The sequence below is a fragment of the Peromyscus leucopus genome, chromosome 13, assembly GCF_004664715.2.
Source record: "Peromyscus leucopus breed LL Stock chromosome 13, UCI_PerLeu_2.1, whole genome shotgun sequence".
Lineage (NCBI taxonomy): Eukaryota > Metazoa > Chordata > Mammalia > Rodentia > Cricetidae > Peromyscus > Peromyscus leucopus.
In genome coordinates this window covers 34,286,278-34,300,269 of record NC_051074.1, presented here as the reverse complement: position 1 = coordinate 34,300,269, position 13,992 = coordinate 34,286,278, and the positions used below count along the sequence as shown (strand labels likewise).

The 13,992-nt window shown below is 45.1% G+C and overlaps 1 protein-coding gene across 2 annotated transcripts in view; it reads left to right on the top strand.

The window, feature by feature from the left end:
- The window catches only part of Mogat1 (monoacylglycerol O-acyltransferase 1), a 29,150-nt gene extending 15,511 nt beyond the window's left edge, over nucleotides 1-13,639 (top strand). Inside the window, exons 4-6 of one of the 2 annotated variants that reach the window (XM_037210467.1) lie at nucleotides 1,919-2,093; nucleotides 4,250-4,449; nucleotides 13,417-13,639. In XM_037210467.1, the coding sequence (XP_037066362.1) occupies nucleotides 1,919-2,093; nucleotides 4,250-4,449; nucleotides 13,417-13,571 (530 nt within the window). In that variant the 3' untranslated portion in view covers nucleotides 13,572-13,639. Of the gene's footprint in view, nucleotides 1-1,918; nucleotides 2,094-4,249; nucleotides 4,450-12,461; nucleotides 13,274-13,416 lie in introns of those variants that run through there. The other variant, XR_005092712.1, reaches the window with a different exon arrangement.
- Nucleotides 13,640-13,992: the final 353 nt, after the last annotated feature.

Sequence of the window (13,992 nt, the reverse complement as noted above, 5' to 3'; positions counted from 1 at the left end):
TTTTAAACCTCCTAGCAGTTGACAAACCCATTTCCTCTTGAGCCCCACTTTGGCGGGTAGGCTAAAGACTATGACAGCCACACTAGTATGTGTTTTCCACCGCTTATATTTCTATCTGTGATGCCTAATTTAAGCTGGGTGGCAGGTAGCAGGGCATCTGAGTCACACACGGCCCATTGCCTCATCAGCAGGACTTCTGGATTTCTTTACCCTCCGCTGTAAGCCGGTCATGACAATCTGCTATGAGGGGCCTATTGAGGTCAATGCGTCAAAGCGTCTCACGTGTCTGCTGTGGCTTCCTCCTGTGACATACCGAGTACGATCTACTCCTTGTCCACATCGCACCTCACGGCTTATCGGAGTGAGTCCCAGCGATGGCTCCGGCCTCACTGAACCTAGACATATAGATGGCGGTTGTGAATCTGACACTCTTAGCAACAACGGAACGATGGTCGTATCTGTTAACGCGTATCCTGGGCGACATTCCAGATCCCTCCAGATAGTGAGGGCGCTACATTGGCCACAGTGCTCTGTGTGCTCAGGCTCAAATCCAAGCAATTAGGAGGAAGACTGCTTTGCATCGGTAGGGAACTACCAAGACTCACATATGAGTGGTCTTATCGGGTTAGCAGCAGCTGTGTATGTTTAATCATTATTCAAATCAGCACTTGATATATACAAGCGAGGTGTCCAGTAAACTGCTTTGGCAATGAGATGGACCACGTCAGCTGATGGCCGGCGACCAGAAGGGGATGTTGTACGACAGCACTGAGCTATCTCAACCCCTGGAATGGATCTTGGATGTCCGCTGGGTGACGTATCAATTCCTGTTGTTCTTGCCTTGTTAATTGTCCTCGAGAGCAGGACCTTGCTTCATTCCATAGCCGGCTCCAATAGGCATAGTTCTGATACACTGGTTTTGGGAGGACATTGAACTTGGAGTGTCTTTGGGCAGGTCTTCTCTCACACAAGCTCATCAGGATGAATTTTCCACTTGACCATTGGCGCAGAGCTCGACTTGGAAGAGCCACTGCTGGGTATGGCATTGAAAGTGCTATCCTTTTACCATTTTATTCCAGCGAGAGGGCTTTCACAAACTCAGCATCACCACAGAAGTGGTCCTTGTTGTCTTCGTTTCGCTTCTCTAGTGTGTTGGCGTAGTACTGACGCCTAGAACGACTAATACTTTTCACATGAGAAATAGATACCATGAAGGATCCGACATGTCTCAGAGAAACCGCGTGTCATCGCAGTTACAAACTATGGCTGGGTTAACGGACAGCCTAGCAGAAACACGAGAGATGGCTGGTGGTGAGAGCAGAAGTGTGGCGGTTGGGGCTCGTGTCTGTGAGAGAAGAGATGTGTCTTCTTAATGTCCATGCTTCAGGTTACCTCTAACGGCTAAATAGACACGTCTGATCTCAGGGTGACGAGTTCCAACAATCCAAGCAGGTCAGATTACTCATCCGTCCCCTGTCAATACAATCAGCCGCGCCATATATACATATACAAAGAAAAAAAAAAAGAAAAAATAAATAAAAGAAACAAAGAAAAAAAAAAAAAAACAATCAAACAAAAACAAAAAAAATAAAAAAAAACAACAATGAAAGGGGCCATTCAAAGCATGCAGTGTGCACATGGATGCTGAGGTAGAGTGCATTGCCGACGCGGCCAAGGAGGTTGATTCTGACGCTGAGTGGTAGTGCCCTCCTAAATTCCAGGGCCAGCGAGCTAGATGTGCGGCCCTGTAGACGAAGATTGAGACGGATGACGAATGAAGCTACTCGAACCTTTATGCTTTCTGCTATAGTGGTCTAGGAATCGTAATCAAACCATCACCATTGCTGTAGAATATTATTTAAAAAAAATAATTCTCCAGAAGGAATGGCTAGTTATACTTTCTGTTTGTTTCACTAAGGGATGGTTTCCGTTTCTAAGAAGAGTGTGTCCCATGTGTTGAGCAAGAGTGACGGTGGGAACATTTCCGTCATTGTCCTTGGGGGTGCAAGAGAGTCACTGGAGGCCCAGCCAGAAAATTGCGCCCTCTATATCCGCCAGCGCAAAGGATTTGTTAAGATTGCCTTGACCCATGGGTAAGTGGCTTTTTTTTTTTTTTTCAGTTTTGTTGGAGACAGGGTCTTGATATGCAGCTTAGGCTAGACTGGAACTCACCATGTAGCTCAGGCTGGCCTCAAATTTGTGGTGAGTCTGTTGCTGAGCCTGTCAAATCCTGGGATTACAGGTATGAGCCACCCACCCTGGCCTAGTCAAGTGGCTGTTTGTTTAGGGTAAGTATATTTTAAATGGACAAGACATTAAATGAGGGCAAAGAATGATGATACATTTTCTAGTCTTTAAAGAACATTCTCCACATCAAGGTTCCAATAAAGACAAGTGGACAGGTTCTAGGGAATGGAGGATGAGCTTTCTACCAAGGCAGGTGGAATGTCACAGCATGCAGCAATTTAAAAAAAAAAAAAAAAAAAAAAAAAAAAAAAAAAAAAAGCAGTAGACACAACATTTTACATACTCAGTGCAAATTTACAACAAAATGAACAGAAGCCAACTGTTGCAAGAATTCTAAATGGTCTTTTAGTAAAAATCCAGAGCCAGATATTCAGGTAAATGCTGAGAGATCAGAGAGACAAAGGAACAAGCCACTAAAGAAATTTCTCCCCACTACGGAATCCTCAGGCCGAATGGAAGGCAAGATCCTATCACCATGAATCCTCTGACTGAAAGCCTCTGAGTTGTCAGCCTAAGAAAGGCTCTAGTTCTGTCTCCTCACTCCTTCTATACCTTCCTCTGCCCAGCCATTTCACTTCCTTCCTAGTGCTGGGTTAAAGGCGTGTGTCCTTCCAAATACTGGTAGTAAAGGCAAGAGCTCTCAAGTGCTGGGATTAAAGGTGTGAGACTCCCAAGTACTGGGATTAAAGGTGTGTGACTCCCAAGTACTGGGATTAAAGGTGCGTGCCACCACTGCCTGGCTCTGTTTCTCTCCTAGACTGAATCAAGCTCTTGTAGTCCAGGGTGGCTCCCTGAGTGCTAGAATTAAAGCTGTGTGCCACCACTGCCTGGCCTCTATGTTTAATCTAATGGCTGGCTCTGTCCTCTGATCCTCAGGCAAGCTTTATCTGATACACAATATATCACCACAGCCAATGAAAAGAATAGTGTACCCCAAACTTGGCTTCCTACAGAATAAAATTCTGGCCATGCTAGCTTGCTGGAGTACTTCCTAAGGATTTCAAGTATAGCTTGCAGTGTTTTGAAGTTCATACAGCTTCAGCGTTTCAGATGTGGATGGGATACAGCATGGAAAGGCCTGGACGCTGTAGTAGTTACTTTTCTCATTGCTGAAAATGCCTGACTAAAGCAGTTTGAAGGGGGCTGGCGAGATGGCTCAGTGGTGAAGAGCACTGGCTGCCCTTCCAAAGGACCCGGGTTCAATTCCCAGCACCCATATGGCAGCTCACACCCACTCCAGGGCTTCTGACACCCTCACCCAGGCATACATGCAGGCAAAATACCAATGAACATAAAATAATAAAAATAAATTTAAAGCAGTTTGAGGAAGAAAAGGTTTCCTTAGGCTTCCTGTCTCAGGGGTTACAGTCCAATTTTGTGGGGAAGGCATTTGGGGAGCGGGAAGCCGTTGGTCAGGTTGGATCCACTGGTCATGTTGGACCCACAGACTACAGGCAGAGAGCAATAAACAATTGGTCTCAAATAACTTTCTCCTTCCTTCTTCTGTATTCAATCCAGGACCCTGGCCCCACGGGATGTTCCCACTTATACTCAGGGTTCATCTTCCCCTCTTCATTTAAGACTTCGCAGACACACCCAGAGGTGTGTCTTCTAGGCGGTTCCCAATCCAGTCGAGTTAAGAATGAAGATTCAGTGTCATTAGCGCGTTTAGAATTTGGGAGGTTTTCTTTAAACATCTGGATGAAAGGAAATCATTTATTTAAATTCATATCCTCGAGGCTGGAGAGATGAATGGCTCCAGGATTAAACAGTGCAATTATGAAGACTGGAGTTTTGACTCCAGCACCCACCTAGCAGGCCAGGCATCCTGCAAAAGCACAGGGCGCCAGCTCTGAGGGAGGGGACGCTCTCTTTCAGCTTCTCAGCATACCCACGTGTGTGCACCTGCAGACACATGTGTGCACGCGCTTGCACAAGCAACCGAACCAACACTTCGCATCTGTTGGTAAAACCTGTATCCTTCCTTTCCCTGTTTCTCCAGCGCCCATTTGGTCCCAGTGTTTTCTTTTGGTGAAAACGAACTTTACAAACAAATTAACAACCCTGAAGGCTCATGGCTTCGGACTGTACAAGAGATAGTCCTGAAGTTAATAGGCTTGCCCCTGCCACTGTTCTATGCCAGAGGACTTTTCCAGTACAGCTTTGGCCTAATGCCCTACCGGAAACCAATCCACACCGTTGGTATGTACATGAAACAAATAAAATGATCTTACTTTGTATAGTGTTTACTGTTATTGTCTAGGGGCTAATAATTCAAAAGAAGTAGCCTTGAGTTTGAATTTCCTGATGTCTTTGACCAGTGGTTCTCAACCTTCTTAACGCTGTGACCCTTTAATACAGTTCCTCATGCGGCAGTGACCCCTAACTACAAACTTATTTTCATTGCTACTTCATAACTGTAATTTTGCTACTGTTATGAATCACAATGAAAATGTCTGTGCTTTCCAATGGTCTTTGGTGGCCCCTGTGAAGGGGTCACGACCCATGGGTTGAGAATCATTCTTAGACCCTAATTGAACTTTAACCATGGTATGGACATCTAATAAACCATCTCTATTTCATATTTGTGTGGGAGGTGGTCACCTTGTGTAGCTAGAGTTTTCCTGCCTTGCCCACAGTCAGGACAAATCTTTGTTACCCGCCAGTCCCACAGCCGCTCAGACTCAACCAAGTAAACACAGAGACTTATATTGCTTACAAACTGTATGGCCGTGGCAGGCTTCTTGCTAACAGTTCTTATAGCTTAAATTAATCCATTTCCATAAATCTATACCTTGCCACGTGGCTGGTGGCTTACTGGCGTCTTCACATGCTGCTGGTCATGGCGGTAGCTGGCAGTGTCTCTCCGCCTCAGCTTTCCGCTTCCCAGAATTCTCCTCTCTCCTTGTCCCACCTACTTCCTGCCTGGCCACTGGCCAATCAGTGTTTTATTTATTGACCAATCAGAGCAATTTGACATACAGACCATCCCACAGCAACCTTGTATACTTCCACTGTTGAACTAGAATCCAAGTTTAGACTCGAAGTTTCCAGTGCTCCTCAGAGGACCTGTTTCTCTGTACATGCCTATGACACATGTTAGTATCTCAGTAGTTGACTGATAGACAAATCCGCTCAGAGGCTAATAGCCACACCCAGCCTGACACCCGTTTCTTACTAAAAGCATGCTTTGTGCCACTAATTTTGCTTATATGTGTTCTAGTATCAAATGATTTTATTTATAAAAGGTGCGTGTTTGATTGACTAGAGATGGGGAGAAGAAGTGGAAAGGGAAAGGGTAGAGCCCTACCTGGTGATGTGCGTGTAGTGTCACCTGCTTGGGATACTGAGGCACGAGGGACCCAGGGTCAAGGCTAGCCTGAGCAACACTCAAGGCTGTCTCAAAAAGTAAACAAGTAGCCGGGCGGTGGTGGTGCACGCCTTTAACCCCAGCACTGGGAAGGCAGAGCAGGCGGATCTCTGTGAGTTCAAAGCCAGCCTGGTCTACAGAGCGAGTTCCAGGACAGGTACCAAAGCTACACAGAGAAACCCTGTCTTGAAAAAAAAAACAAAACAAAACAGTAAACAAATAAATAAATGGCAGGAGTGAAGTAATTTCCTTCTGAGGCTTGGAAGAGATGAGGAAGTTGAAAATGAGGACATGCCAAACCATGAAGAATTAACCATAGCTTTGCATTTAATATGAAATGGAAATAATATTTTTACCTCAATAAGCAGTAACTAAAATCTGAACATAGTGGCTTTTTTTTTAGGTTAGTGTCACTAGAAGAGGACTTCTTTCATTCCTTCTTCTCCTCTTTCCCCCTCCTCCTCTTTCTTTTTCTCTTCATGACAGAGTTTCATGTAGCCCAGGCTAGCCTGACTCACTATGTAGCCACGTGATCTTGAACTTCTAATCTTCCTGCCTCCACAGGAACCCCTTCTGCTAGGAGTACACACATAGCTTTTTCTGCTGTCCATTTATATGAGCTTTGCAGTTCAGATGGTGTCTCACATGGTGCTGTTTTTAGCTGCCGTATTTAACTCAGATGGAATGCAGCAGCCTGTTGGTTCATTACTCCGGGGAACCCTGAGATGCGTTTCAGAGTACAACTGTACTTTTCAAGATCGGCTGGCTTATTTCTTTGGCATCGTATCAGTTCATCATTTCTGTTCCCTTATGTTGTGCTGTTGATGTGGGGGAGAGATATAATGGAACTTACAAGTTATGATTTGGGGAATAAGTTTAATTAGATGTAGTGCATATGCGCACATAAAATTGTAAATGCTGAAAATAAAGGGCATTCTGTTGAGTTAAATGACTGTAGTTATTATCTCATTGCATTAACTTTTTTTTTTAAGTAGACTGACTTTGGTATCTGATGTCATTAAATTGTGCCTTTCCTGACAAAGCCAGAGTCAAATGGAGTTACTGAATGTGAGCTAGCTGTCAGGACATTTTCATTCATTCTGTGTATTGTGCTCCTTTCGAAGACTCAGAATGAGGGGACATGCCATCGGCTCATCCCTCTGCTTACTTCCAAGGGTTCTGAGTCTGAGTTATCTCCAGCAGCCTGTTCTTTTTTGAAACCTTTAAATGAAGCTAATAATATGAACATGTCATAAAGGCCCAGCTGTCATACTCTTAGGACAACAGAGGAGGAACCAAAGATTCCAAACAGCCCGACTTGTGGGAACCAGACCAAGCATGGGCCTGTAATCCCAATGTGTAGGCAGCTGAGACAGGAAGATCACAAGTTCAAAGCTGACCTGGGCTGCAGAGTGAGTTCAAGGCCAGCCTGGACATAAGCTACATGGTTAGATTCTGTATCGTTTAGTGGTAGAGGACCCGCCTAGCATTTGAAAGACAGACTCAGTTCCCAGTACTGCGAAAAAGGATAAGAAAGAGAGAGGGAAGGAAAGAGATAAGGGAAGGGGAGGGAGGGAGGGAGGGAGGGAGGGAGGGAGGGAGGGAGAGGATGGTTCTTGGTAGGCGTGTCATAATGGACTGTGTCTAGCACAGCCCCAGCTGTACACAGAGTAATGTTGACGTTAAGAATCCACACTATAGGGGTTGGAGATTTAGCTTAGTGGTAGAGCGCTTGCCTAGCAAGCGCAAGGCCCTGGGTTCGGTCCTTAGCTCCAGAAAAAAAAAAAAAAAAAAAAAAAAGAATCCACACTATGCATCATGGGGATGGGCTGAAGAAAGTGGTGAGGTCTGACTCTGAGTTACTCGGAGTGTTTCCTTTTCTCTCAGTCTTAGAGTTTCTAATTCTAAGAGAGAAAGTACCTGTAACTGGCTTATCTTCTCTTGGGCTTCTCCAGGGATCACATGTCACAGTGTGTGCAACACTGTGCCACCCCAGTGTTGGGAGGGGGAGGCAGATGCACGGGGCAGAGCCTTCCCTAACCAGCTTGCTGACGGTCTCCAGTGTATTGAGTTTTTCCTGAGCAGGAATTCCTGCCACAATGTTAACCCGAATCCAAGTGTGAGGAAATAGACACACGGTTCATTAAAAAAAAAAAAAAAAAAAACCGAGGACAGAGAGGAGGAAACACCCAGAGACACACAGCTGTCGTGGGGTGAGGTAGCAAATGCAGACATAGCTAATGAAGTCGTTGGCCGAGTTTGAATGTGGATTATATGTAAAATGTCGCATGACGGTATGTCTCTGCGGGTGTGATCGTGGCGATGTGTAGGATACTGTTCTCATTCTTAGGAAATAAAATAGTCAGGGGAGATTCATATGACTGAGTCAGTGCCATCCATGCACTACAGATGCTGTTAGAGATTAAAAAGCAGGCCTGGCGCTGTGTGTGGTACATGTCTACAGTCCCAGCGATTGGGAGGCAGAGACAGGGAGATTGTTTCAAGCTTAAGGCTAGCCAGGGCTACATACAAGATCCTGCCTCAAAACCAGACAGACAAATGAACAGACAAGCAAAAGCTCTAATAAGGGACACGGCGGGTAACTTGGTTGGTGGGATGCTTGCCTAGCAAGCACAAAGCTTAGATTTGATTGCCAGCATAAAACAGGTAGGGTGGGTGAATACCTGTAATCCCATCACTTGGAAGTTAGAAGCAAGAGGATCCAAAGTCTGTGGCCATTCTCAGCTACATAATGAGTTCAAGGCCAGCCTGGACTGAATGAGACCTTGTCTCAAAAAAAAAAAAAATTAAAAAGATAATAATCCCTATGTATGTTGATGTACATACGTGTGCTTATGCATGCAAAGCACACATGAATGGTTGAATGTAGCTGAGGGGATGCAAGTGCTTATGGTAGCCTTGAGTTTTTCAAATAAAAAAAGATAAGGAAATAGGTTTTATTTTAATAAAACTGATTCCAACTTATCATATACTGGTGGGGGAAGCATGGGCTAAGGGATTTCTGAAATCGAAGGAAAGGAAGGTGATGTAATTTGTTTTATTTATAAAAATGGGAGAGACTGAAAGAGAATGATGTCGTGAGGACAAGGCAGAGGAGGAAAAACTCCCTCTGAGGTTTTAGCGTTCCCAGCAGGGCCCAAGCTTCCACTGGCATGAGCCAGATCCACAGAGAAGCATTCAGAACTCCCATGTATGAAGGGCCCCACGGAGGATGAAGACTCCCAGAGTGGATAGGGGACACATTTATAGCCGGGTTTGCCAAAGACAGGCAGTGATGGACAAGTAGCTAAAATGTACACAGAGACTATGGACAGGGGAGAGTTCTTGTTACGGGGTCTTCAGGGGTCTCTCTTGGCTAACATCCCCTGTCTGCTGAAAAGACTTTCTTTTTTCCTGGTCTAAGGAGAGCATCATTTACAAGGAAGCTTTAGTTTCTTCTCTCAGGAAGAAAAGGGAAGCCCACAATGCCCTTCTCACATCACAGAAGTATCCTCACAATGTTTTCAGTGCCTTTACCTCAAATGATCCTTGTGCCAAAGAGGCGTATCCCACGGCATATTTAGGGCACTTCAGTGCCGAGTACAACATGCTGACTGTTCAATGAAAGCTCATAAGGGAGCGTGTATGTATTTCCATGCACACAGAATGCACATATGCATGCATGTACATACACAGGCCATCCTTTGAACTTCCATCAGAGACTGGATCTGAACTCGGTTCTTCCAGCTCCCAAGTTTCTCCACAACTCTTGGTCACACATGCTCACCTGTTCTTTCGGGGAAACTTCCTACATGAGACTAGGAGAGTTTTGCCTAACCTGATGATACAAGTTTGTAATCCTGATGCTTGAGAGACTGGGGCAGTTTGAGGCCAGTCTGGGCTATTAGTGAGTTCAAGGCTAGCTTGACTACATAGAGAGACTATGTCTAAAAGCAAAATAACCCATGCGGGTTCTAAACTCAGTGGAATCTTTCTACCTACAGACAAACAGAATAAAGATGGTCTTTTTTGTTATTTTTTTTTTTCCAGAGCTGAGGACTGAACCCAGGAGCACTCTACCACTGAGCTAAATCCCCAACCCCGGTGTTTTTATTTTGAAAGATTTATTCTTCACTCCCATGAGAAAAAAATTAGCATTCATTTCAACCCCTCCTGCCGCTGTCTGCACTGGCTCGTGAAACTCCTCTTCCTCTGTCCTAGGTGCATGTTGCACAGTGGTAGCATGGATTTGAAGCAAGATAGGGACCCCTGGAGTCACTGTCCCCTGGGCTGGGCTTTTCCCCTTCTCTACCCCAGAGAAACTTAGCACGGCATATAGAAACGACTGCTGTGGAAGACCACAGATGAGCAGCCAAACTCCAACTGTCGCACAAAATCGGATGCTGCAACATTGGAGCATGGCAGCCATAATGTAATGAGAACTTAGAACACACCAGGTGGGTTTTTTCCTCCATTTTTCTGAGCCCGGGGCCTCACTCTGTAGCCCAGGCTGGTTTGGATCTTGATCCTTTCTTATCTGTGAAGCAGAGACAGCTGTGGTAACCTCCTGACTTAGTTAGGGTTTCTATTTGCTGGGATAAAATACTATGACCAAAAAGCAAGCTGGGGAGGAAAGGGGTTTATTTGGCTTACATTTCCAGGTCATAGTCCTTCATTGGAGGAAGTCAGAACAGGAACTCAAGCAGGACAGGATCCTGGAAGCAGGAGCTGATGCAGAGGTCGTGGAGGGGCGCTGCTTACTGGCTTACTTCATATGGCTTGCTCAGCCTGCTTTCTTACAGAATCCAGGACCAACAGCCCAGGGATGGCCCCACCCACCATGGGCTGGGCCCTCACCCACTGATCACTAAATGAGAAAAAGCCTTACAGCTGGATCTCATGGAGGCATTTCCTCAACTGAGGCGCCTTCTCTTCTGATGACTCTAGCTTGTGTCAAGTTGACACACAAAACCAGTCAGGACACCTCTCTAGGTTGTTCTATATTCAATGGAATGACATCTGATAGACACCCATAAGCATTAAGGTTTCCAGTAAGGGCTTAGGTCATTTTCAAGAAGCAAGAGTCCAATTGAACCCAGGCAGGAGCTTGGTCCCACTGCTACTGCCTGGGTGGTTTTCACCTCGTAGCTGCCAGATGAACTTCCTTGAGTTTTTAGTCTAAGTATGGTCTCCATGATTAATTTTTTTTTCTTGCTTTGTTATCTCTAGCTTATTCCCAAATAGCAATGGAGACTTTTTTTTTAACCTTCTAATAATGCTCAGATTAAATATTGACTTCCTGGAGGTTGGGTGGGGGCAGGGTTTGACATCTCAGAGAAAGACAGGTGGGCTATGAGCTTCTTACAAGAGAAGGTCTTATGTTAATTCACTAGAAAAGGGCACATTTCCAAGGGCACCTGGAAGAACCCACTGAAATCTAAAGAAACTTCACCGGGCGGTGGTGGCGCATGCATTTAATCCCGGCACTCAGGAGCCAGAGGCAGGCGGATCTCTGTGAGTTCGAGGCCAGCCTGGTCTTCAAAGCGAGTTCCAGGAAAAGAGCAAAGCTACACAGAGAAACCCTGTCTCGAAATACAAAAAAAAAAAAAAAAAAAAAAAAAAAAAAAAAAAAAAAAAAAAAAGAAAGAAAGAAAGAAGGAAAAAAAGAAAGAAGGAAAGAAAGAAAGGAGGAAGGAAGGAAGGAAAGAAAACAAAGAAAGAAAGAAGGAGAAAGAAAGAAAGAAAAAAGAAAGAAAAGAAAAAAAAAAAAAAAAAAAAAAAAAAAAAAAAGAAAGAAAAAGAAAGAAAGAAAGAAAGAAAGAAAGAAAGAAAGAAAGAAAGAAAGAAAGAAGAAACTTCACAAGAAGACAAGGGAATAGGACTGAACCCAGCCATGGTGTCGTTCTTAGGGAAGAAGATGCCCTGATTCACAGATCACAAACCCGGGGCAGCATGCTGGGAGCAGCTCACTGGCCCACAGACTTAGACAGTCACTGGCTCTCCATCAGTCCGCACTGCATCCTGCACCTTCACTCAGTGACCTCCCTCACTGAGACACTCTCACTAGCAACTAGAGCTATTTCTAGGAAACTACAAGTTCACCGTCAGTCTGGGTGTAGATTTTTCTGTTTTCCTCCCTCAAAGTTCAGAACTTCGAGGAAACTTTGAGAACCTTCATTTATACTCTCTCATCCCATGCCAAGGAAGATCTGGACCAGAGAGAAAGCTCAGATGGACCCAGGCTACCCCAAGGCTGCTCTGGAACTCCTGATCCTCCTGCCTCTGCCTCCTGAGGGCTGGAACCACAGGCATGCCGCCCCCCCCCCCCCCCCCCACACACACCTGCCTGGTTTATTTCATCAGAGGGCTGATGTCTACTGTGCAGAAATTTGACTTCCAAACGATCAAAGAAAACTCGTCCATGCGCGTTTGAGGGCTCCATCTGTTAAAACACTCCTTTCTCTGTGCCCCTCAACTCCCACACCCATGCTCTTTATCACTAGCCATTCGTTCTATTTCTTCACATTTGTTCAGCCTTTTCTTAAATAACCACCTTCTGTTTCTGGCACTGGTTCACCCTTGTATGCAGCTTGGAGAAGGACAAAGGGGGTCCCTCCCCTTGTGTGCTCAGATTTTCCCCTTACAAGTCACATGCACAGGCCTCATGCCCAAGCTAACGACTTTAGAAGAATTCTAAATTTGCAATTTGCAATGAGGATTGAAGTTGACCCTGCTTATCCTGGCCTTGGAGCAGTAGCAGCATCAGGCCAGCAGATGGCGCAGTGTATACAGGCGCCAAAGACTTGCAGTTCCCAACTCTTTAAAATTCTGAGGTTGCTTATTACGTAAACATCTTTTAAAATATGTGTACAGAAACCGCTTTTAAAATATGTACAGAAACCGCCAGATTTATTTACAACTAATCAGTATTTTTGCAATTATACAGGTGAAGTGCTTTTTTTCTTTGTAGAACATTCATAAGATACAGATAAGATGAATCTTCCCCTATCTCTGTCTCCTTCCTCACAGGGAAATGTTGATCTTCCCAGATTTTTTTTTTTTCTGTGCACTAAAAATACTGATGCACCTAGAAATATAATTTTTTTTTCATGGACAAGATCACACTTTATTTTGCAACTTTTCTTTGACATTTTAGACATTGCGCATCCCACATTATTTGTTGTTTCTTTTAAAAAAGATAGCTTGCCTAGGATTCCAGGGAGTAATGTCGCTCATCTTATGTAACTGTATTCCTATTGAGCTGTGGTTGCTTTCGGTTTTATGATGATAATGACTTTTCTCTCATACTGCTGCTTCCCTTAAAGATACGTGACACTTTCAATTGTTCCGAACGATTTAAAAAAAAATAAAAATAAAGATGAGTCAGACTAGAGGGGATGCCGCGTGACCTGAGCATTTCAGTCAGTCATAATAAGAACACTGTGGTCTGGCTGCTGTCAGCTGTGTGCCCAGAGGAGAATGAGGGTGACGTGGCACCCAGCAACGCCCACTCTGCTCACAGCTGCAGCCCGTACAGCAGCGCCTTTGACTCCGAAGTCAACCCCCCGGGAGAAGCACAGCCCAGTGTCTGCTGAGAAGGGAAACTCTTTTTTTTTTTGCTGTCGAGTGGGATGGTGTGACTGAGGCAGGCAGCCAGTGAGCTGGGGAGAGGAGCGGAGCCAGCCGGCTGGAGGGATGTTGATTGGCAGCCCAGCCCTCAGCGGCCCACTGGAGACCCAGGCTGGGGGCCGAGCGACGGGTGGTGTTCCTCGAGGGTGATGTGCGCTCTGTTTTCACAGTGGGCCGCCCCATCCCTGTCCGGCAGACTCTGCACCCGACCCCAGAGCAGATGGAGGAGCTGCTTCAGACCTACATGGAGGAGCTGAGGAAACTCTTCGATGAGCACAAAGCGAAGTACGGTATTCCAGAACACAAAACTCTGGTTTTTAAATGACTCTCCTCCTCCACGGCATAAAGGAAGACAAGAGAGCACTGAGAAAATAAATATTTTTAATAAGTTCACTGTGGAGGTTTTGTTTTCGTTTTTTGTTTGTTTTTCTGTTTGACTATAGAATCGAATTGTAACTGAAAGGTATTAGTCGTGGAGACAGCTGCTGTTATTTTATACTGTGGTAAATAAAAACCCAGTAAACGGAGGGCTGGGGTGGTAGCCCAGTGGTAGCATGCTCACCCAGCATGGGCAAGGCCGGAGTTTGCTCCTTAACACTGGAAAACAAAAATAAGGTAGATGATTGCAGGATAGGATTGAAGATGACTAAGAACCTTCTGAATTTAGGGAGACTGGGCTGTTCTTCGGGTTCCTAAGAGGGTTAGAATTACTCATGCGCTCAGAGCAAAAGCAAAATACCAACTCC